The sequence below is a fragment of the Siphateles boraxobius genome, unplaced genomic scaffold (assembly GCF_051911475.1).
Source record: "Siphateles boraxobius isolate OS27281-9 unplaced genomic scaffold, OSU_SipBor_1 130, whole genome shotgun sequence".
Classification (NCBI taxonomy): domain Eukaryota; kingdom Metazoa; phylum Chordata; class Actinopteri; order Cypriniformes; family Leuciscidae; genus Siphateles; species Siphateles boraxobius.
This window is the reverse complement of record NW_027508734.1, coordinates 40,578,869-40,601,982: the sequence shown is the minus strand read 5'-3', so window position 1 is coordinate 40,601,982 and position 23,114 is coordinate 40,578,869. Positions and strand designations below refer to the sequence as shown.

At 38.4% G+C, this 23,114-nt stretch overlaps 1 protein-coding gene across 1 annotated transcript in view; it reads left to right on the top strand.

The window, feature by feature from the left end:
- col4a5 (collagen, type IV, alpha 5 (Alport syndrome)) overlaps nt 1–21,624 on the top strand; it is a 62,604-nt gene extending 40,980 nt beyond the window's left edge. The window contains exons 23-49 of the mRNA XM_077229515.1: nt 194–264; nt 410–601; nt 3,356–3,524; nt 4,199–4,291; nt 4,381–4,485; nt 4,765–4,862; nt 8,024–8,174; nt 8,314–8,427; nt 8,778–8,945; nt 9,070–9,159; nt 9,255–9,404; nt 9,932–10,030; nt 10,165–10,254; nt 10,356–10,495; nt 10,569–10,875; nt 10,973–11,023; nt 11,146–11,331; nt 14,218–14,351; nt 14,730–14,802; nt 16,737–16,808; nt 16,897–17,025; nt 17,153–17,251; nt 18,090–18,302; nt 18,407–18,584; nt 19,631–19,745; nt 20,607–20,779; nt 20,882–21,624. Of these exons, the coding sequence (XP_077085630.1) occupies nt 194–264; nt 410–601; nt 3,356–3,524; nt 4,199–4,291; nt 4,381–4,485; nt 4,765–4,862; nt 8,024–8,174; nt 8,314–8,427; nt 8,778–8,945; nt 9,070–9,159; nt 9,255–9,404; nt 9,932–10,030; nt 10,165–10,254; nt 10,356–10,495; nt 10,569–10,875; nt 10,973–11,023; nt 11,146–11,331; nt 14,218–14,351; nt 14,730–14,802; nt 16,737–16,808; nt 16,897–17,025; nt 17,153–17,251; nt 18,090–18,302; nt 18,407–18,584; nt 19,631–19,745; nt 20,607–20,779; nt 20,882–20,963 (3,542 nt within the window). The 3' untranslated portion in view covers nt 20,964–21,624. The remainder of the gene's footprint in view (nt 1–193; nt 265–409; nt 602–3,355; nt 3,525–4,198; nt 4,292–4,380; nt 4,486–4,764; nt 4,863–8,023; nt 8,175–8,313; nt 8,428–8,777; nt 8,946–9,069; nt 9,160–9,254; nt 9,405–9,931; nt 10,031–10,164; nt 10,255–10,355; nt 10,496–10,568; nt 10,876–10,972; nt 11,024–11,145; nt 11,332–14,217; nt 14,352–14,729; nt 14,803–16,736; nt 16,809–16,896; nt 17,026–17,152; nt 17,252–18,089; nt 18,303–18,406; nt 18,585–19,630; nt 19,746–20,606; nt 20,780–20,881) is intronic.
- Nucleotides 21,625–23,114: the final 1,490 nt, after the last annotated feature.

Genomic DNA, 23,114 nt, shown 5'->3' with positions numbered 1-23,114 from the left:
AAGGTAGTTCACAGTATTCTTTGAAGTACCAAGTAAATAACATGGTACATTTCAGTACAAAAGTACTGAAAAGTAAAAGTATCCATGATTTTCAGGACTAGAGCCCAAAACGTTTATTTCACAAAAAATTGCTATTTTTTACATAAAGTACAAATGCTTTTCAAGCTGCAAGGCACACTTGTTTTTGTGTCAGGTGCTCCTGGTTTGCCTGGATCTAAAGGAGAAAGAGGATACCCAGGAAGTCCAGGGCTCATAGGCCCTGCTGTAAGTGCTTCCTTACAGTACCTCACCTTTTTTTTTTTTATGGCAGATGCTTCAGATTTATTCAAAAAATAGAATTACTTTACATTTCACCAGGTCTCCTTGACATTTTAATAAATAACATGTAAGTGATATATTTACCTTTTAGGGAATCCAAGGACCTCAGGGTCCCCCTGGATACCCTGGAGAAAAGGGTGACCCAGGCGATGCCATCTCTGGTCTGGGTGTGAAAGGAGACAAAGGAGACACTGGCTTTCCTGGCCCTCCAGGTCTGCCGGGACTCGAAGGAAGACCTGGTCGTGATGGAGTGCCTGGTCCCCCTGGCCTCAGAGGACCAGCTGTGAGTGTTTGTTCAGTATTCTTCAGAAAGTACAATTTTTGGGTCTTTTATACAGTTAAATAAACTGATATGTTATTTATCATAATAATACACTGACTACTAAATTTATCCACTATCCACAATCTTCGGCCTTGTTTACACCTGGCATTAAGATGCATTTTGGTCGAAGCCGTTTACACCTGGTGTTTAAATCTGTCTCTTTCGTCCACTGTAAGTGTTCTTCCATAAAATTTTCAGGAGACATTCATGGAGTCAACAAAGTGTCATTTTATTAACTGCAACACTTAGTGCAAGTACTGACCAAACATTGTGCTGAAGAAAGAGAGAAAAAAACTAAACAAAAAAACACTGACTAATAAATGGGACATCAGCACATTACTGTTCTGGGTCTTCAGAAAATAAATCCCTTTTAACAAACCAGACCATATCATTTTTAGAATTACAGGGGTCTCTGTAAATTTTATGGGTAGTTATATTAATGGGCTTTTTCAGATCTTTTTGATCTGATGGACGAAAATAGCTCACGCAATTTACAATGCTCGAAACGTCACTGGGGGTTCAATTCTGGGGGTTAAAATGTTTTTTAAATATGGATATTTTTCTTACACAAACACGTCGCTTCACTTCAGAAGGCCTTTATTAACCCCCAGAGCCGTTTCAAGCACTTTTATCATGGATGGATAGGCTCTGATGGACTTCCAAAAACATATACCCATTGACTCCCAGTATAAGGCTTGGAAGAGCCAGAACATTTTTTAATACAACTCTGATTGTATTCGTCTGAAAGAAGAATGTCATATACACCTAGGATGGCTTCAGGGTGAGTAAATCATGGGCTAATTTTCTTTTTTGGGTGAACTATCCCTTTAATACCAGGTGTGAACAGGGATTTAGTCAATCAGAACATTTCCACCCTCTCTCTGACCCTTACGGCCTTTTCACACCACAAGCTTGAGCTTCTCGTCAGCGTAACTTCATCGTCACTGCAGCTGCAGATGCGCCAGAGTATTCACACTGAAAGCGTTCGTACACCGTCACAGCAGCGGCTCCAAGGCTACATATAAGTGAGCGTTTCTTTACAAAGACAACTATAAATTTGTTTTTAGAAGTTTGTCATTTATAATCTTGATGGTCTTGAAAGTTTGAAAGAAACATTCTCATGTAAATGGTAAACAACAAACACAACCAAGAAAACAACTCAGATCTTGTATTTTCAGTCATACTTCGATATGTTTACAAGACTGTTTACATGTTTACTAATACAGTATCTAATACATGTTACACTAATACATGTATCATCTGATTCACTAATACATGTATCAAGACATGTTTACTAACTCCGGATAAAAAATACAAAAACACACTCTCGGGTTTGATTTGGGTAGTGCTAGCCTATATACGTACCTGTCTGTGTATTACATAGGCCCTGTCCCAAGTGGCACACTCCGGTCTTGTGGACTTCCTCAGAGTCCACACTTCGGTGACGTAATGTGGTGCAGACCTATAGGGCCCTTAGCGTGAGTCCGCGAGGGCGCATTGAGAGGTATTTTTGGGACAGACTCGATCGTCACGCCAGAAAAAGGGAAGAAGGTCTCAGCTCAGACGTCGAAGCTGAATAAACTTAAAGGTCATCTCATCAGTCACTTTATTAGAAAAATATCACAAATATAATTAAAAAATATTACAGTCTTTAGCATCGAGAACAGGATTTATTTTATTTTCCCAAATCTTATGTCCATGTGAACTACACAGCCTGCTTTTACAGTTCTATAATTGTATATGCCACCTGGGCATTAGAATAGATGTCATGGTTATGTAAATGATCAATACAGTTGTACATAATAATACATAATGTTCAATTTTAACACTCTATTATTATGTTTGAGATATCAACCACTGGTCGATAATGTTTGTATAAACTGTAAGTAACAACTGGTAAAATGTACGCCTATATCATAAAGCCATGTTAACAGTCCGTGAGCGAAATCTCCTAATTTCGCAAGGATTCCTGGGTAGTTAAAGTGCGTGGAGCCTGCATCTATGCGGGCTTCGCGGAAGACTGCTTCAAGGGTACAAAGGGGGCGCTGCTGAGCACACTTCAGAGCGTTAAAATGCGAAATGGGACGGCCTACGGACTCGTAGACTCGGCGAGCACGCGCGATTTAAGTCCACAAGACCGAAAGTCCACATGAAGTGTGCCATTTGGGACAGGGCCATAAACTAAAAGACTAAAAGTTTATATATCATATTTTCTGGCTAGTGCACTTTAGTTGTTTATAATAGACCATACTTTCACCCAAACCTAATAGTTAAAAACAAGTTTAAATGGGTAAATCTTCTATAAATATTTTTGATTCTTCATTTTCTTGTTGAAACTCTAGACATGCTTATTCTGTGCATTTTGGGCACTTTTTGTGTGAAATCATATTTAATTTGTCCTTCAAAAGTGTGCTTTCACTTTAATTGAGCAAAAATAGACTCCGTGCTGAAACTACGGCTTTACTGCTGCTCACGCGACGCTCCTGCTCCTGGTGTGAATGCACTCATTGGTTAACACGCGCATCGAAAAAAATATACTCTGCTCACGCGCACGCCCGTTAGAATTAAAAAGGGTTAAATAAATAAATATTTGTATTTATCTATATGCCTTTAAGACTTCTATGTAAACATACTTTTCACTTCTAAAACGAGAAACTGCAATTTCCATGACTCAAGTAACAGGTTCACAAAACAATCTGCCATTTTTTCTTAAAGGGTTCGGCAGTGGTGAAAGGTGCACAAGGTCCACCAGGTGAACCCGGCTTCCCAGGATCTCCAGGAGACAGGGGTCTTAGTGGTCCCCCAGGATTTGGTCCACAGGGACCTCCTGGAGAGAAGGGTATTCAGGGCGTTTCAGGAAGATCAGGGGCTCCTGGAGCGCCAGGTAAAAACCAATACTGTCTTGTTCTTATTTTCAATTTATTTTAAGGCTGTCAATCAATTGTATATGTGAATATAAATAACATATATAATATTTTTTCACTATATATTATATTTTACCACTTATCAAGGTAAATATCTAGTTCAGTCATGAAACTCTAGATGGAGAGGCTGATTGGTCCTTACATGCAGTCTGAAAGCAATAATTTCATTATTACATGACATAAGCTAATTGGCCTCTGTTGATTCTGCAGCCAATGAGATTGTTGGCTCAACATTTGCTCTGGTTCAGTGTTCACTGTAAGCTGGTCCTGCAGTTCATCGGAAGTCGTCCTCCTCCCCCAGATCCATCTGTCTAGATCCGCTATGGGATTTATGAATGTCTTCATGCAGCAGCAGCATATTTTACATTCTCAAAGCTGTGTGTCTGTGTATCTATTGGTAGTAGCAAGTCCGTACTTGCTCTGCAGCAGCAGGCTTCATAAGCAGAGCTAGTATGCCAATACCAAATACATGAATATCGTCATTTTCTTTAACATGCTAAAACTATTCAGAGAGTTGTCATGATTGAGTATTTGTGAATATGTTCAATGTGTCTAGCTGACTACTTGTTGACTTAAAAGAAGTTTTACTACTTTGAATGATGAGAAACTTGGACATTATATCATCTCAATGTAGGTCAGAAAGGTGAACCTGGGTTGGCTGTGCCAGAAAGAGGTGAGCGTGGACCTCCAGGTCGTGATGGAGATCCCGGATTGCCAGGAAGTCCAGGTAAAGACAAAATGGCTTACTAGACTTTGTCAGCACACATTTAGTGGTCTTGAATGCATATCGAGCTGACTGGTTCCATATCTATACAGGTAATACAGGCCAATCTGGACAGCCTGGGTTCCCAGGCCTACCTGGAGCCAAAGGAGATCCTGGTCTTCCTGGTATTGGTTTGCCAGGACCCCCTGGTACTAAAGGTACAATGTATTTCTGCTATTAAAACACTAATGTACTCTGTCACAAGTAGTTTGTCAACTGTTAAGTGTTTTCCAATTCACAGGAAATGGGCCGTTTTCATTAAAAAATCCGATTTGGCCAAAAACTTGTTAATTAATTGGCCTGGATGAATTGTCTGACTTTCACTAGGTGCATGTATTGTTCCACATCCTTTTTTATCCCTTTTTTAAGGACTTTTTTTTCTTAGGTAGTGAGGGACTATTTTGTCCATGTCTAACAGTGTTGTTGGAATTCTCCAGGTTTTCCTGGTATTGCTGGTTCCCCTGGTGGACCTGGCATTCCTGGGCGACCAGGTTTGGATGGATTGTCTGGTCAGCCTGGAATACCTGGACCCAAAGTATGAGACATTTAACCCACATGATACAATATAATATTATAAACTTCACCAGTAGACACGAATATGTTACATTTATGTGATATATATTTTAATAATCAGTTTCTAAATCATTCTATTGCACATTGTATACACAACTGTTCAAATTTTGGGGTTAGTAAGAAAACAAATTTAAAAAAAGAATACTTTTAAGGATACATTAATTTGATCGAAAGTGACAGCATTGACATTTATATTGTCAGAAAATATTTGTTTCAAATAAATGCTGTTATTTTATCATTTCTGTTAATCAGAGTACGTATCCTTGCCAGCTGTTGTCAACATTGATAATAATAGGAAATGTTTCTTAAGCACCAAATCAGCATATTAAACTGATTTCTGAAGGATCATGTGACACTGAAGACTGGAGTAATGGCTGATGATTTCAACTTTGCCATCAAAGAAATAAATAACATTTTAAAATATATTAAAAAATGGAAAAAAGTTATTTTTAAATGTAACAAAATTGCACAATTATTAAAAACAATTTCTAAAAAAAATATTAATATATATATATATATATATATATATATATATATATATATATTTATTTATTTATATATTAAATAATAAATAATAATAAACTATTTGCATGACTGTTTTACTGTATTTTGCATCAAATAAATGCAGCCTTGATGATAAGAGTAAGAGACTTCTTTCCAAAACTTCAAAAAAGTTTACCGACCCCAGACTTTTGAACAATATTGAATATACTATACAGTATCAATATAGGCAGTGTTGGGGAGTAACGGAATACATGTACCGGCGTTACGTATTCAGAATACAAATTATGAGTAACTTTATTCCGTTACAGTTACAATTTAAATAGTTGGTATTTAGCATACAGTTACATTTTTTAAATCAATGGATTACATGACGATACTTCTCTGTTTCACGAGTTTATTCACTCTCTAAATAAATTAAAGCAACTCCATGCATTTCCCAGAAGCCCCAATATGAAAACGAAAAAATGCACGGTTTGCGTGATCAGTGAAGTCACAATGGAGTCGGAAGAGGAGCAGCGGGAGCTAGAGGTAGATGGAGCCGTAACAACAGATCCAGGGCAAGAATACGTTTCTATCTTGGAAATTCAAACAGCATTTCACATTAAAGAAAGAGAAGGGAGGATCTTCCTGGGTCTTCCCGTCCAGATCCAATGCTACCACATCTTCAAATTACTATTAGTATTATTTGAAGTTAACATTATAAAATACGTAGACCTACAGCACAAAACTAGTTGAAGATTAATTCTTTAAAATTGGCCAATTCCGTTATAAACGTGACATTTACAGTCAAAACTTGAAATATAAATTCTCAGAAAAAGCATTTAATACCAATATGTGACCCTGGATCACAAAACCAGTCTTAAGTAGCACGGGTATATTTGTGGGAATAGCCGACAATACATTGTATGGGTCAAAATTATAAATTTTTCTTTTATGACGAAAATCATTAGGATATTAAGTAAAGATCATGTTCCATGAAGATATTTTGTAAATTTCCTACCGTAAATGTATAAAACATTTATTTTTGTGAGTGAATGCAGCACAATCACGAACATAAAATGGACAACTTTAAAGGCGATTTTCTCAATGTTTCGATTTTTTGCACCCTCAGATTCTACATTTTCAAATAGTTGTATCTCGACCAAATATTGTCCTATCCTAACAAACCATACATCAATGGAAAGTAATTTATTTAGCTTTCATGTGATGTATAAATCTCAATTTCAAAAAAATGACCCATATGACTGTTTTTGTCATCCAGGGTCACATATATTGAAACGTCTGTTTATATCCATACTCCCTTAATAAAGGAGTCCAGACATTAGAAAAATATTTGTCTACAGATGGGTTTTATATTTAATATGAGGGAAACACGCGTGACACAAAACAATAGTTAACTTTTAGGTGGCAAAATATTTTTTAGAAATTCTGTGAATTACACTGCGCAAACCAAAGTTATATTACTACCCACCGGATGAAGAAGGGTCATTTTATATTATTTTATTTTTCGTGTTCGCATTTATGAGGAAAAACAATGTTACGGACGCGACAGTTCTCCGTTAAGGACCTGAGCGCTCTGAAAGCGGCACTAAAAGATGCTTTAAAACTTTCACACAGACATCAAACAGAAAGCACAAAAACTTTCTTTAAATTGAATTTCGTTTTGTATTAATTGTATCTTAATTTTAATCAATGTTTCATCAACCAATTGCCTGGATTTAATAAATAAGAAGTAAATATAGCAGACGATAGATAATCACGAAATGGAGGCGCCGGCGCGTGAACTGGAGCTCGTCTCATAAATGAACCGAAACTCAGCGTATAAGGTAACCTACTTGCCTCACAGACATGTCTACTTTTAAACAGAACAATTCAAAACGAATGAAAACAGACTACAGACTGCTCTCTGCTTATGTAATCCGTATAAAATGTGCATTTCTCTCTGGCGCGTTCACTACTGAAGATCGCGAGTCAGCATCATCAACTTCATCTTAGCCGACACTGGCAAAGAAAACACTTTTTTATTAATAAACAATTAAAAATATCTCCTTGCTATATTTGACATATTCATAATCATTACTTTTGCCAGTTCTTTGTGACAGCTTTTAGATACTTTATTGGCAGCGCCGCCCTTACATGTTACATGAACACGTCACCACCGCACCCCCACTCCACCAGAATAGGCCTTGTTTTGTAAGCCGGGTTTGATGGCCGCATTCTTACACTTATAAAAGGCAATTCAATGTGGAAGTAATCCAAGTATTCAGAATACGTTACTCAGATTGAGTAACGTAACGGTATACATTACAAATTACATTTTTGGGCATGTATTCTGTAACGAAATACGTTTTGAAAGTATCCTTCCCAACACTGAATATAGAGAATATTGAACTATATATTTTGGATGGCTATATTTTACATTTTTTTTATCAGAAGAAAAATGAAAGGGGTACCACTGCAAATTGAAATATTCCGGAAGAAATTAAGCTACTGTGTGCATTGAATTATGGGTGAAATAGTGTTCACTGGTTTTTTGCTATAAATCATTAAGTGCATTAGGGGTATAAATAAGTGAACTGTATTAGGAATGTTCTCCAATGAGTTTCTATGTCACCAAAGGGAGATCCTGGTTTTGGTCTACCTGGCCCTTCAGGTCCTACAGGATTCCCAGGCAATAAAGGTACACCCGGTCCGAAAGGTGATTCTGGTTTCCCTGGAAACCCTGGTGCACCAGGGCGTCCAGGACTCGACGGTGCCCCTGGACCTAAAGGTAGAGAATTACTTTATGTTCAAACAGAGAAAAAATAGTTATGCTGCACTAGACAAAAAAGAGATGCCTTTCGATGAGACTAACATGAAGTTGTATTACAAATTGATCTAAGTTCTTCGCATTTTCTTTTTGCACTTAGGTGATAGTGGTTTTCCTGGTGGTCCTGGTCCTCGTGGCCCCCCAGGGCCCCCTGCCTTTGGCCTTCAGGGCCCCCCTGGTCCTCCTGGATCTCCTGGATCTATGGGGTTTCCTGGTATGCCTATGGTTGTTTCAGTAAAACTCTCTTCAGAGAAGAATTAGAGAATTAGAAATAGAGATATGCTTGCCAGATTTATTTCTAGTCTAATGCAAGCACAGGAGACTCAACTAGAAGAGACTCTTGTGCGAGCTCTAGACTATTTTTATGCAAAATAATATGTCCTTATGTGCACAGGGAGTGCATTTATAATTTTAAATAAAATAATATTATTTAGTCTAGAAATTTTAACAATTGTGTCAGGTGAAGCGTATCTCTTAAGCATTATCAAACACAAATGTTAGTTCTAGTAATATGACTAAGTATTGGTTCACTATATAACACCATTGTTGTATTCTCTACTTCAGGAGCCGTTGGTGCAAATGGAGAGAAAGGAGACCGTGGCTCCCCGGGTCTGAGTATTCCAGGGTTGCAAGGTGACAGAGGAAGCCCTGGATTTCCTGGACCTCCTGGCACAATTGGTCCACCTGGGGGTCCAGGACTACCTGGTCAAGATGGCCTACCGGGACTGCCTGGTAATATGATGATAGCAATATCTACTAATATTCGCAATTTTAACTGCATTTGTTGAATGTATACAATATATATATTATTTCTTTATCCTGATCCTTCTCTACTAATCCTATATCATTATTACAGGGCCTAAAGGTGACATGGGTGGCATGGGTGCTCCAGGACCTCCAGGTGGCCCTGGTAACCCAGGCAGACCAGGCTTTCCAGGACCAAAAGGTCTAATACCATTTTGTGCTTCAGCTCACATTTCTGAAACAATTTCATAAAGTCTCTCATAGAGTGAAATATAATTGTGCTTTGCTCCCCTGCAGGAGATGACGGTATCCCAGGACAACCAGGAACTAAAGGTTCCTATGGATTAAAGGGAGACAGAGGTGACCCAGGCATTCCAGGCCCACCAGGCACAATGTCAATGTCAACACAGCAATTAAAGGGACAAAAAGGAGAATCCGGAGTTCCAGGTGAGACAAATCTGTTAGCTGCTACCTGGATCACACCATCATGACCTTTTTGGTGATGTCAACGATCCCAAAATATGAGGATCCCCTTGTGAGGGAGATCTCTTCCTACAATGTAAAGAAAGAAATGTAAGAAATTAAAAGCCATTGTGGGACTATCTAAAATGGGCTAAAATTGGTTTCTGCAGAACTTCGTATAAAATAGATATGTTTTTAATATTTATATCTTTATTTAATATCTTTTAATATCCATTAATATGAAATTGATATCAGAGCATGGATGATATGTAGCCACCAAAAGCTTTAAAAGTTGATGAAGAAGGAGACCATTTCGGCTAGTGTCTATTAAGCTTAATTTGACCAGGTACATTCTGGGTATTAAATGCATTTTCTGTTTCTTGTCATCAGTACACATTTGAGGGTCCCTCCTCAACATGTGTTTTTTCTATACTCAAAGTTTAACAAAAGGAAACATTTAAATTTCCTCATGTATTTTGGTGACTCTACGATTCTCTTTGTTCGCCATATAGGTTTTAGCGGCCCACCAGGAGCAAAGGGTGTTTCCGGTATCCCTGGAGAATCTGGTCTCCCTGGGCAAGATGGAAGGCCAGGACTACCAGGACCCCCAGGTAAAGCAAACAAGTACACATATTTGAATTTGAGCCATCAAAAGCATCTTCAATCAAGCAGCCTTTTGTTTTGTATATAGACTAGTGAATGGGGTTTTGTTGACCGGTTAAATTTATTTTGTATTCATGTTTAGGCCCCAAAGGTGATTCTGGTCTCCCAGGAGTTCCAGGGTCTTCAGGAGCCCCAGGACCGAAGGGTAGCATGGGAGAGATGGGATTTCCAGGTCAGATCCTCACTCCCATATGGCTCTAAACCAAAACCTTTGTTATGTTTCTGTAGCGTTGAAACCTTGAAGCTAGACTGAGCTAGTCTTCTTTGTTATAGGAATTCCTGGAGCGAAAGGAACCCCTGGCCAACCTGGCCGACCAGGCCAGTCTGGATCCCCAGGATCACCAGGCTTCCCGGGACCCAAAGGTGATCCTGGCTCAGCAGGAATTGGATTACCAGGAAATCCTGGGCCAAAGGTAAAAACATTTTGTCTACTACTTCAGTATTGAGAATATTAGCTTTTGCTATTAAATGCTTTTAAATTACCAGGGTGAACCAGGAACTCCAGGATTCCCTGGAAACTCTGGGCAGAAAGGCCAAGCTGGCCTCCCAGGACCTCCAGGCTTGACTGGAAGCCCTGGACCAAAGGGTGATCCAGGGCTCCCAGGATTTCAAGGTGCACCTGGCATTCCTGGCCCTAAAGGTTTGGATGGCATTACAGGCCCTCCTGGTCTTAGTGGAGAACCTGGAAGACCAGGAGATCCTGGACGATCTGGATTACCCGGCATTCCTGGCGATAAAGGTCTTGCTGGTCGTGATGGTATTCCAGGTCCTGCGGGACTAAAGGGTGAACCAGGTTAGTCTGAATCCAGAGGAAATCAAAGAACGCAAGATGTGCTCAGTGTAGCATATGTACAGTATCTGGAATAATTTCTTTTTAACGTTTTACCCAGGTGCTCCCGGCCTTGGTGGCCCAGGCCCGCCTGGTTTTCCCGGTTCACCAGGTGAAATGCTGAGAGTTTTGTTCATGTATCTTCATTTTTACTCCAGAAGAATTCGAACGAAGTTTCTCGTTATAATTTTTATAGCACATTTAACATGATTTACTGTTTTTCTTATGTTGCAGGGCCTAAAGGAGACCCTGGTTTTCCGGGTTCTCCAGGAAGTCCTGGATTTCCTGGACCGAAAGGTGAGGTGGGATTCCCTGGGTCGCCTGGTCAGATTGGCACTGTAGGACCACCTGGGCCTCCAGGCCTGCCTGTGCAGGGGCCTAAAGGTTTCCAAGGCACACCTGGTCCCCCAGGAAGATCGGGTAAGTTTAACATCTCATCCCTTTTGGCCAGCTCTGCCCTCTTGGTTTCACAATGAGTCATGAGTCAAAATTATCACATCAAGACCCATCAATTTAGATTAGGCTATCTGACTATCATAGAAACTTGTACAAGAGAAGATAATGATATTTGTCTGGTAATTGACAACTTACACATTCAGGAACTGAATGCATTAATACATTTGTACAGTATCTACACGTCATAAACATAGATTTATCTTAGAAAAATTTTTAATCAGGTGAAAGTACCCCTGTTTGGGAACCACTTCATCAGCAAAAGTAATATTTTAATTGTGAACCAGGGGGCATTCTGGCTTTGATTTTGTTTGTTTGACTGATTTGCATGGAATATTACACAGGCAATCATGATTATGCCACATCCATGTCACTTTCACAAATACACTCTCAGATCAAGGAACACAAGACACACTTTTTGCATTCTCTTCACTGCAAGTGATGTTCTATTCTCCTCACTCCCTTCCTTAATTGTGTGCCAGTTTGTCATGTGTTAGAGAGAAGTGAAGGAGTTGCATGCATGCAGAGTTTTTTTTTGCTGTCAGTGTTTCACAGTTGCCCAGTCGGGGCCCTATGAGTATTACACACAGTGTCTGCTTCCCCTATCCACGGTTAGCTGTTCATCCATTCACCCTTGTGTGTCTTCACTTCCACCCGTCCCATCCCTTCAGCAGTGAAAGCTGTGGTGTCCTCCACAGGATGCTGTCTATGTCTGTGACCAAATTTAGTGGTTCATCTGGCACTTTTGCATGGGAGATGTGCTGATTTGTAAGAAATGAAAAGCCATTGCAGGACTATCTAAAATGATCTCCACCTTGGTGTAAAAGAGCAAAAACTTTCATATATTCTGTTGATATTTTTTAAAACAATTAATATAAAATTGATATCAGAGCTGTTTGATAAGTATCTTACCAAAAGCTTTTAAAGTTTATGAAGAAGGAGACCATTTTGGCTAGTGTCTATTAGGCTTATTTTACACAGGTGCATTCTGGGTATTATATGCATTTCCTGTTTCTTGCGGCATGGTTCTCCTCTTCCTGATGACATGGGATCTTTGCAGGCCCAGAAGGTCAGCTTCTTAATGCTATAGTATTGATTTTTTTTCATCCTTCAATACATAACTCTGTGTTAGAAAGAATTTAAATTTTATCTACCTATTTATAATTTGTAATTCATCTGTATTATGTGACTAGACATTTAGTCAATTATACAATGCTATGCTATAAATGATTTATACAAATACTGCTTTTTGTCAGCATGCACAATAAACCTACTTCTAAAAAGTAATATTACCACAGTTTGGATTTGCTACCTGTATTTGAGCAGATTATTTGATTTTGCAAAATGATCTCATTTACATGCACAAGAATATTTGCTCATAATACGATTATGAATGTCTCATGTAAATGTTTTATCCCATTTGCAGCAAACTTAATCCAAAAAATTCTAAGAACAAGTATTTCCTGAAGAAAATAGAAGGGAAAGAATGTGCATGTCTCAATCATTCAGATTGTGATCAACAATCATAACAGCTTTATTCCATGTTGAACATGTAACCATAATGATGATGTGCATATGCACTACTATTCAATTAGAAGTTTGGGGTCTGTAATCTTTTTTAATGTTTTGAAAAGAAGTCTCTTATGCTCACCAAGGCTGCATTTATTTGATCAAAAATACAGTAAAACAGTAATAGTGTTACATATTATTACAATTTAAAATAACTGGTAAATGCAGTTTATTCCTGTGATGGCAAATCTGAATTTTCATCAGCCATTACTCCAGTCTTCAGTGTCACATGATCCTTCAGAAATCATTTGTCACTTTTGATCAGTTGAATGCAACCTTGCTGAATGAAAGTGTTAATTTGCTTCTTTCATCTTACTAGCCCTATACTTTTCAATGGTAATATAAAGGCTATGTTAAGTATGCTAAGTTGTTTCTTCAGTAAAGCAACTGGAGGCAAAAACAACCAATACATCAGAATTGTAAACATTTTGAAATTTGACTGAACTTTTCTGTTCCTTACCACATTGTATACTTGTGTTGCTGTGCTCCTTTTTTAAAACCTTTATCTTGTTCTTTGCTTCTCCTCTTATTGGACTTTTGGGAACCCGTTGACCTTTGACCCCACTATAGGTCCTGCAGGTTAGACAACTTGGTTTGATACTCACCTGTGTCATACTGTGCACCTCCGTTAGTCATTAGATGATTTACCTTAGGTGGGACTGGGATGGTTCATGTTCATGTTTTGATTCCAATTCTAGAAATATAATTATGAGTCTTTAGTTGATCGCTCTTTTGTACCTTCTCCTTTTCATAGATCATCCCAGAACCCTTCAGCACACTATATACTACAACAATATACATGATAAACATGCACACATTGCTTGTTTGAATAATATTGACAATGGTTTCATGATATGAGATTAGGGCTGGGAAAAGATTAATCGCGATTAATCGCATCCAAAATAAAAGTTTGTGTTTACATAATATATGTGTGTGCACTGTGTATAATTATTTTGTATATATAAATACACACACATGCATGTATACATATAAGAAAAAATTTATATTTATATATAAATATGTATATTTATATATAATATAAATTATAAATAAATATATACAGTATATACATGCAAATATTTCTTAAATATATACATGCATGTGTGTGTATTTATATATATATATACAAAATAATTATACACAGTGCACACACATATATTATGTAAACACAAACTTTTATTTTGGATGCGATTAATCGCGATTAATCTTTTCCCAGCCCTATATGAGATGCATCCTGTTTTGATGTGATTCTGAGGAACGTATTTCTGTTCTGTGAATGTGAAGGTCCTCCTGGCCCTGAGGGTCCCCGTGGACCTCCAGGTAGTGGAGGAGTGAAGGGTGAGAAGGGCTTGCCTGGAAACCCTGGGATATCTGGTGCACCAGGACTGAAAGGAGAGTACGGTCCCCCTGGCTTTCCGGTAAGCATTATAAATGTGTTCTAATGAGAAGGTTTAATTATTGTTAGCAAAGGGATTCAAATATTTCGCATTTGTAGAAACATTTTTGTGGAAACATTGTAGGCTGCATTTGGTTAATGTGGGTTCTGAGATTTTATGTGATTTTGCTAAAAAGAAGACAAGAGGACATTTTGTTTTAATGCACTTCCCTGTGGAATACATGATTCTGTTTTTGGAAAATGACTGTTAAACCATTTAAGCAAACTTAAGAGTCTTTCTGCTTTTTTCTTCTTCTTGCATAATAAAATGATTTCAATTAATGTAAATAGTTGTTCATTTATTTATTTATGTTTATTATATTCAGTTAGATAATGATGTTTGTTTTTTGCTTTTGACAAGGGTACTCCCGGAAGTCCAGGGCCTAGTGGTCTGAAAGGAGATTTTGGACCTCAAGGGGTTTCTGGATTCCCAGGTCAGTTATTCTTCTATAACCATTGAAGGAATTGTTTACCCACAAATTAAAATGTATGTCATTATTTACTCTAAAAATGGCGTATGAAGCGCAGTGACATATTTCTTGCGTGTCTTATAACTGAATGTGTGTGCGGCGCGCCAGTTCTAATGTGCTATATGGAGAATGACACTTGAGAGCAACAGCAGAGGGGATGATTCTTCACTGAATCCCACTTTAAATTTTTAAATCTGTTTATTATGCAACATTATTCAATACACACTACTATTCAAAAGTTTGAGGTCAGCAAGATCTTTTTTAGAGAAATGAATAGCTGCATGGATTAAAGGGTAAATTCATCCAAAAAAGAAATTTATGTCATTAATTACTCACCCTCATGTAGTTTCAAACCCGTTACACCTTCTTTCATCTTTGGAACAAATGAAGATATGTTTTAATGAAATCCGGGAGGTTTCTGAACCAGCCATAGGCAGCATCGTTATTGCAACTTTCAAGGCCCAGAAATAGTCCATGTGACTACAGTGGTTCAACTTTAATGTTATGAAGCGACAAGAATACTTTTTCTGCCCAAGAAACAAACAAAAGTAATGGCTTTATTCAACAATCTCTTCTCCTCCATGTCAGTCTGCTACGCTGATCACGTTGTAAACACAGTGCAGCGCTTCCAGTTTTCTACGTCAGTACGCCGGTTCATTATTGGCCAGCGCTGTTCACGTGAGCACCACGACACAAGCGTTTTATTTTGATCAAATAAATGCAGCCATGGTGAGCGTAAGACACTTCTTTCAAAAACATAAATCTTACCAACCCCAAGCTTTTGAATGGTAGTGTACAGTATATAGTATATATAAAGAAACATATGATCATTCTTAATAATTCCCCTTTTGTGTTTCACAAAAGAAATAACAGCATATATGTTTGGAACCATAGGCGCCGATTTATGTTTTCCTCCGTGGGTGCTCATGGGCGCACGCCCTTAAAAAAAAAGTAACGTTAGGCCTAGTCAAAAAATGTTTGCATTTCAGAACCGAACGAGAAGCGCAGCGCTTTGTCAGTTTATGGCCAGCAATATTGTAATGTTATGTTTAAGGACATTATGGAATTAAGATAATGTCTGTAGGCTACTATGTTACGATTGTACTGTACAATTAAACACAACCGGGGGTCCGTTAACTGAATGAATTGAGAATATCACCTGAAAATCCGATAACATCAGCAATTTTCATTCAAGCAGCTGATTTCTGTAAATGAATGTAAAATAAATGTATATTGCAGCACAGGTTGAAGTCAGTACATTAACGATGATTTGAGACAAATAAATGTAAATTTAATATAAAACTATGTAAAGCGCGCTCTGTGGCACGGCAGGATTTTGAACAAGGTCCTATACCCGTAGCTGGGCACCGCCGGTGTGTGTAAGTTACACTCATAGAGAATAATGTGTTCGAATTTTAAAAGACATGGCACTACGCGGCGCTGCGCTTCTCGTCCGGTGTGCGACCCCTTTTAGGAAATGGACAGCCGCCGACACAAACGCACACACCCATTTACTTGATAATAAAGCCGTAAAGTAGGCTATCTTTCAACTCAGGACCATAGCTCAGGAGAGCGCCACTTCTCACAAATACAGACAGGATTAGAGATCAAAAGTTTAACTGACACGTAACCGCGATCAGAGCCGTTTTCATCCGAGAAACGCTGTGATTGGTGGATAGGATATGGAGCAGGCGACTGACAGCGACATAACCAATCACAGTGTGACAGATGCTTCACATAGCACCAACTGCAATGTTTAATTTTAAATGAAAGTAGCCTACTGGCAGTCTATGTTTGGAACATCAGAGTGATTAAATAATAAATTGTATGTTAAAGCTTGTTTTAAAGTCTTATTTATAAAAGTGTCTTCTTATCCACGTAACTTCTGCATGTCATAGGACCTAAAGGACAGCCTGGCCCTGCTGGAGCTGACGGCAGCCCAGGACAACGTGGGGACCCTGGAACTAAAGGTGTGTCATTTTGAAACACGGATGATTTTCCCTTATAAATCCGATAAAAATGCATTCTCTAATACTTACTGCCCTCTTTTGATCACAGGACTTCCTGGTGACCCAGGCATTGCTCCATCGCCTATTGTTGTGAAGGGTGAGCGTGGTCCACCTGGACCACCAGGAAACCCAGGCAGCAGAGGCCCACAAGGACCCTCGGGATTACAGGGTCTTCCAGGTTAGTGGTTACATTGAGACTAGACAATACAGACAAGAAAGATTTGTTACCTGCAAAGGCTGAACAATACTATAGGATCTGGTCTGGTCTTCTTCCTCCTCATGTCTGATGTCCCTTCATCCTCTAGGTTCACCTGGAAACCCTGGTGACCCAGGTCAAATGGGAACTCCAGGATTTAGCGGCGCACCTGGAAGGAAGGGAGATGTAGGACGAGCTGGAGAAACAGGTAATGTTAGGGTCCAATATGTGGCCTACCAGAGTTCAAATCTAGCTCAGGTCATTTTCAAACACTTGGCAAATCTCTGCTGTCTTGTCAAATTAAAGCCAAAATGTTTATCACTCCCCCTCATGTCGTTCCAAAGCCAATAGAATTTGCTTCGTCTTTGAAACACAAATGAAGATATTTTTAATGAATCCTGTGAGGTTTCTGTCCCTCCACTGAAAGTCCAGCCAACCAAAACTGAGAAGAACCAAAAAGGTCATTAAGGCATATAAAACGAATCTATATGAATCAAGCAGTTTAATCATAGTCTTGTGAAGAGAAATGACCGCTTAATATGATGAACAGATTTATTTGAGCCTTTTATTCACATATAAAGACGCATGTATATAGAGGATGCATCGTGCGCTAGAACAAACCTCATTGGTCCTGTTCCTGGTCTGTTCATTATATTAAGCGAACACATCTCATCAGAAGCTTTGGATTAAACTGCTCGATTCATATAGATTAGTCTTACGATGCCTTTATAAGCTTTTATGTTGTATGTTGGATCTTGTATGTTTTGGTTACCTGAATTTTCAATGGAGGGACAGAAACCTTTCAGGTTTAATTAAAAATATCTTGATTTGTGTTTTAAAAGATTAACCAAAGTCTTATCGGTTTAGAATGACATGAGTGTGAGGAAATGATGACATAATTTTCATTTTTGTGCAAAACTATCCCTTTAAGGATCGTCCTTGATATTGGTGGCTCAGAGGTTATCACGAGGGGGCTTTATAAACAGTGCCTAATTTGCCAATTCCATGTATCAGCCTCACAATCGCCATGATGTAATTGTGTACAGGTCCGCGTGGTTATCCTGGCCCTCCTGGTTCAGATGGGATTCCAGGCCCTCCAGGTACCCCAGGAATATATTCTCCAACACATGGTTTTCTGATCACTCGCCACAGTCAGACCACAGACGTGCCACCATGTCCAGATGGCACAGGCCTTATCTATGATGGCTACTCTTTACTCTATGTGCAAGGCAACGAGAGGGCGCACGGACAGGACCTGGGTGAGTAACCCTATAAAGCGCAGAGCACACGCATGTATCATGTTTTTTTTCACATCACGTAGATCATTACTATTGTGTCGTTTTCTCCATTTAAAAAACATCAGGTACGGCTGGTAGTTGTCTACGTCGTTTCAGCACAATGCCTTTCATGTTCTGTGACATCAACAATGTTTGCAACTTCGCGGCACGTAATGACTACTCCTATTGGCTGTCCACACCCCAGCCCATGCCCATGAGCATGGCACTCATCACTGGAGAAGCCATCAAACCTTACATCAGTCGGTAAGAGACGGTCACTCTAACCGATGATGATTAGGTGGTTCAGTGGGACCTGAATCCATTGCTGTGTGTGTGGAACGACTTTGTAGTTGCTACGACATCATTAATGAACAAACTTTGATCTTGCTTGAGAAGCCTGAACCTCAAGCTGAGACTCGAACTCGGGTCATCTTGTGTACAGTTATGGCATATGACAGCTCTTCCCACAAGGCTATTGCTTTTACATATGAATGCATTAGTGAGAGAGCAATTGTGTGTGAAGTAATTCTACCTGGCAGCGTCTCTCTGCTAATTGTGAAGCTGTGGGTTTTAGTTACTAAGAAATACATGCTAGAACTTTTCCGTTTCTGAGCTGTTTTGTTGATGAACCACAGAACAGTGTTGACAATACATTTCTGTGCTACTGAATGTTTCAGTGTGCGCAATATGCACATGATGTGTGAGCTATAAATGTGCATTAAAATGCAGCTGTGCAAAAAGCTGTTTAAAACATGCATTGACCTGATAAATTTTGAGCAATGTTTCGGATTATGCATTTATTTGTTTTGTGTGATGGGTAGTTTTAGGGTTAGGGTTAGTGGAAGGGTAGAGAATATACAGTTTGTACAGTATAAAAATAATTATGTCTATGGAAAGTCCCCATAAATCATAGAAACCCAATGTGTGCGTGTGTGGTCCAGGTAAACCCTACGTTATGAGGACAGATGTCCCCACAAAGATGGCAATATCCAAAATCCTTGTCCTTGTGGGGATGTTTTTTGGTCACCATGAGGAAAACAGCTAATAAATCATTCTAAGTGAGGTTTTTTGAAAATGTAAAAATGCAGAATGTTTTCTGTGATGGGTTGGTTTAGGGGTAGGGTTAGTGTAAGGGGAGAGAATATACAGTTTTTATAGTATAAAATCTTTGTCTATTGAAGTCCCCATAAAACATGAAAATATAACGTGTGTGTGTGTGTGTGTGTGTGTGTGTGTGTGTGTGTGTGTGTGTGTGTGTGTGTGTGTGTGTGTGTGTGTGTGTGTGTGTGTGTGTGTGTGTGTGTGTGTAGGTGTTCTGTGTGTGAAGCTCCGGCCATGGTGATTGCTATACACAGCCAGACCATTCAGGTGCCACTCTGCCCGCAGAACTGGGAAATGCTCTGGATCGGTTACTCCTTCATGATGGTATGTACAGTATTTTTTCAGGACTTGAAATGTGACAAGAGAACCATTAACTTTTAGACAAGACGTTCTCAACCTTTTTGACTGCAACACCCCCTTGTCCATAACAATATTTGAAGTCCCCAATGTAAGGGACTTCCTGTTTCGTCTGGTACATCTACTATAATGACATTTGTTTTTAAAACTTTTTCTTTTAATTTACAGAAACTAAGTGTCCATAGATTAAAATAAGTAAAATAATTCATATTAAATATTTTATGTTCTGTTCTTCAGAACTAGTCATTTATTTTGTATATATTTTGTCTTCACTCTTTTCAACCAGTGGATTTGCATGACTTTTCCAGTCATTATTTGAAAAAAATTATAGATAAGGATTTTTGAAAATAATTTTTATTTTCAATTTCTACCCGATAATATATATATATATATTAATTGACATGACTTTTCCAGGTCTAGAGATCACACTTTTACAATAACTGCATTTCCACTGTTGGGCCAACTGTCTTAAAATAAAAAAGAACTTAATTTGAATCTTTAAGTTTTTGTTATGAAATTTAAAATGATCCGTCTGCATCTGTCTTCTTTAATGTGTGTATTGTCAGTAAATCACCTGCAGAACTTTTTACTCCCATCGGCGCTTTTATGGGATTGCGCTCTCACGCTAATTTGCCCTGTTTTGTAAATCTGTTGTGTGTCTAATTAATTCATGTAGTTAAGCATAGTACTTTTACCTATAACACAAATCGATAGGTTTTTGTTGAAATAAAAAGAGCATGAATACAAAAATGATACAAAATACACCTCCTTGTTAACATCTCAGACATTCTTATTTGCCGTCGACTGGCATTGATTTGTCTGTCACAGCACACCAGTGCGGGTGCCGAGGGTTCGGGTCAGGCTCTCGCCTCTCCCGGCTCCTGTCTGGAGGAGTTCCGCTCCACTCCGTTCATCGAGTGCCACGGTCGAGGCACCTGCAATTATTTCAGCAACTCGTACAGCTTCTGGCTGGCCACTGTGGACGTGAATGAAATGTTCAGGTAAAATTTCATTGAAAAGTACAAAAACATTCTTGAAAAACTGGGCCTTTAAAATGAAAAGAGGTCTTTCAATAGAGTTTTGTTCTTTCTTTGCCCGAACAGAAAGCCACAGTCAGAGACACTGAAAGCTGGAAACTTGCAGACCCGTGTGAGCCGCTGTATTGTGTGTATGAAGAGGACGTAACGTAGTGACTTTTGTGCAATCTGTTGTTGTTGAGGATCAGCCGTCACCTACAACGACTGCGGCCATCATGCTGATCACCAGTGGTGTTTCATTGGTGCAGTATCTTCACGTTTAACTCTATGGTGCTACTGTGCTACACAGCAAAAGAAACTGAACAAAATAAATGAATTTATTATTCACTTTTTTCCTTTTTCAAAGAAGTACCTCAAAAGAAAAATACAGATCTAGCAAGGTGCCATGGCAGTTGTGACACAATGTGCATTAGATATTTTTCTCTCTTTTTCCTATGAGATTTTCTAGAGATTCTAGTAATATATCTGTAATATTTTCCTACGAAAATTTTGATGTTGGTACACAAATGGTACATTTTTTGGGAGAAATGCTCTCGCTTTTTTTTTTTTTCGAGTGGAATTGTCTCCATGTTACCAAATCGGCACTTTGAACATCAAAGAGACGAAATGCACTGAAGCGTTACATTAATGGGACTGCTTTTTTTAAGGCTATCATTTTTCTCCAATCACTTTTTCTTCTTTGTTGGTGGTACTAACACTGCTGTATCAGGACTTTTTAGCAATGTGTCATTTATCTCTTTTTGTAAGTAATAAAATGTGTATATTGTGTAAAACACCTTTTTAGTATAAAACAAAATGTATCTTTTTAATGAATTTCTGGGTTCTTTGTCAGATGCTCACTCACTCACTCCTAGTCACATATTAGCTCCACATTCATTTACACTGACATTTGTACAAAGAACTTTCTTTAAATGAAACAGTATTTTATAAATATATATATATACATATATATATATATATTAAAAAGAAAGTATATATCCAGAAACTTGATTTGGCTGTAGGAGGGTATTTTTTCATTCAGTAGTTGTCAAGTAAATGTAATTGTTTTTACAGATCTCTCCTCCCTTCTGATTTTATTTAAACAGCAAGGAAAATTCTGTGAAAACACATCAAATACTAGTGTTATGAATTTGTAAACCTTTGTTTGGTTCTTATTTGTTTTATTACGCCACAGTGTGGTGTATCACTGTTTTAGATTAGATAAACAACTGTCTCTCAGAAAATTTGAACATAAACCATATTTTTGCGTATTATATTATAGTTATTTGTAGTTAAAATTTGCTGACCGACAGTGATTCATCTAATCGAAATCAGGGAACATCTTGCGAGTCATCATGGGGTGAAACAATGTGTATTTCAAAATCATTTCCCTCTTTTATGTTTAGTACCCAGAAGTTGTTATAAACTTAAATGACTGAAATAAAAGAAACAAACAAAGTGAACTTTTTTTTTTTTCTGGTTAGTTTGGACATTATTAGTATGGTATACAAAAGTGTTGTATTTTCTTAACAGTCAGTCAGTTTCCTTATCTAAAGCATCAATTCTTGCTACATGGGGACAAAAAATAGCTTCATGATGGTGGACCAGGGGTGTTTCCTCTGAGGAGGCAAGGAAGGCAGTGCCTCCCCAACCAATTGGATGAGAAATATTTAAAAAAATAAAACAATGCAAATATTACAAAATGTGACATTAAAAGGTGTATAAATCTCTTGTCTTTCTTAAAGGTATAGCGTAGGATCTTTTCGAATTTTAGAGAAGACCCGCCCTCTCCAATTTTTTTAAAAATGCAAATGCGCAACACTCTATTTGCTCCCGAGAGGGAACGCCTATTAAACGTGTTGAGTGGCCGAGGACTCAAGACATGATATGCAATGAAGAAGTAGCTTGTTGCATTTGTGTAATAAATACTATGGTGAACACATTGTAATTATCGAAAATGAACACACAAGGTTTTTGAATATTTCAGCGTGATACCATTTACCATTTGGTCATAAGACTACTTTAGACAAATGTGCGACAAAAACAAACAGATGTTTACCGTGTCTACGCGGTGCATGACTTGTGCAAGGGCTAGCATCGCTAATCATAGCTTACATTAACTTTTACTAGCAGTGATTTTAAATGGATTTCTCCAAAAAGCATGACAAACTTTACCTGTCTAGTAGAATCTTTGCGACTGCGGCATCAGTGGGAAGCCCAACCTGTGCTTTTAGCGCACGCCAGCGTGTGAAATATTCACCCAAAATCACTCTGGTCTTGTTTCTATATTCTGCGGCCTTTCTCTTCTTATCATACTCTT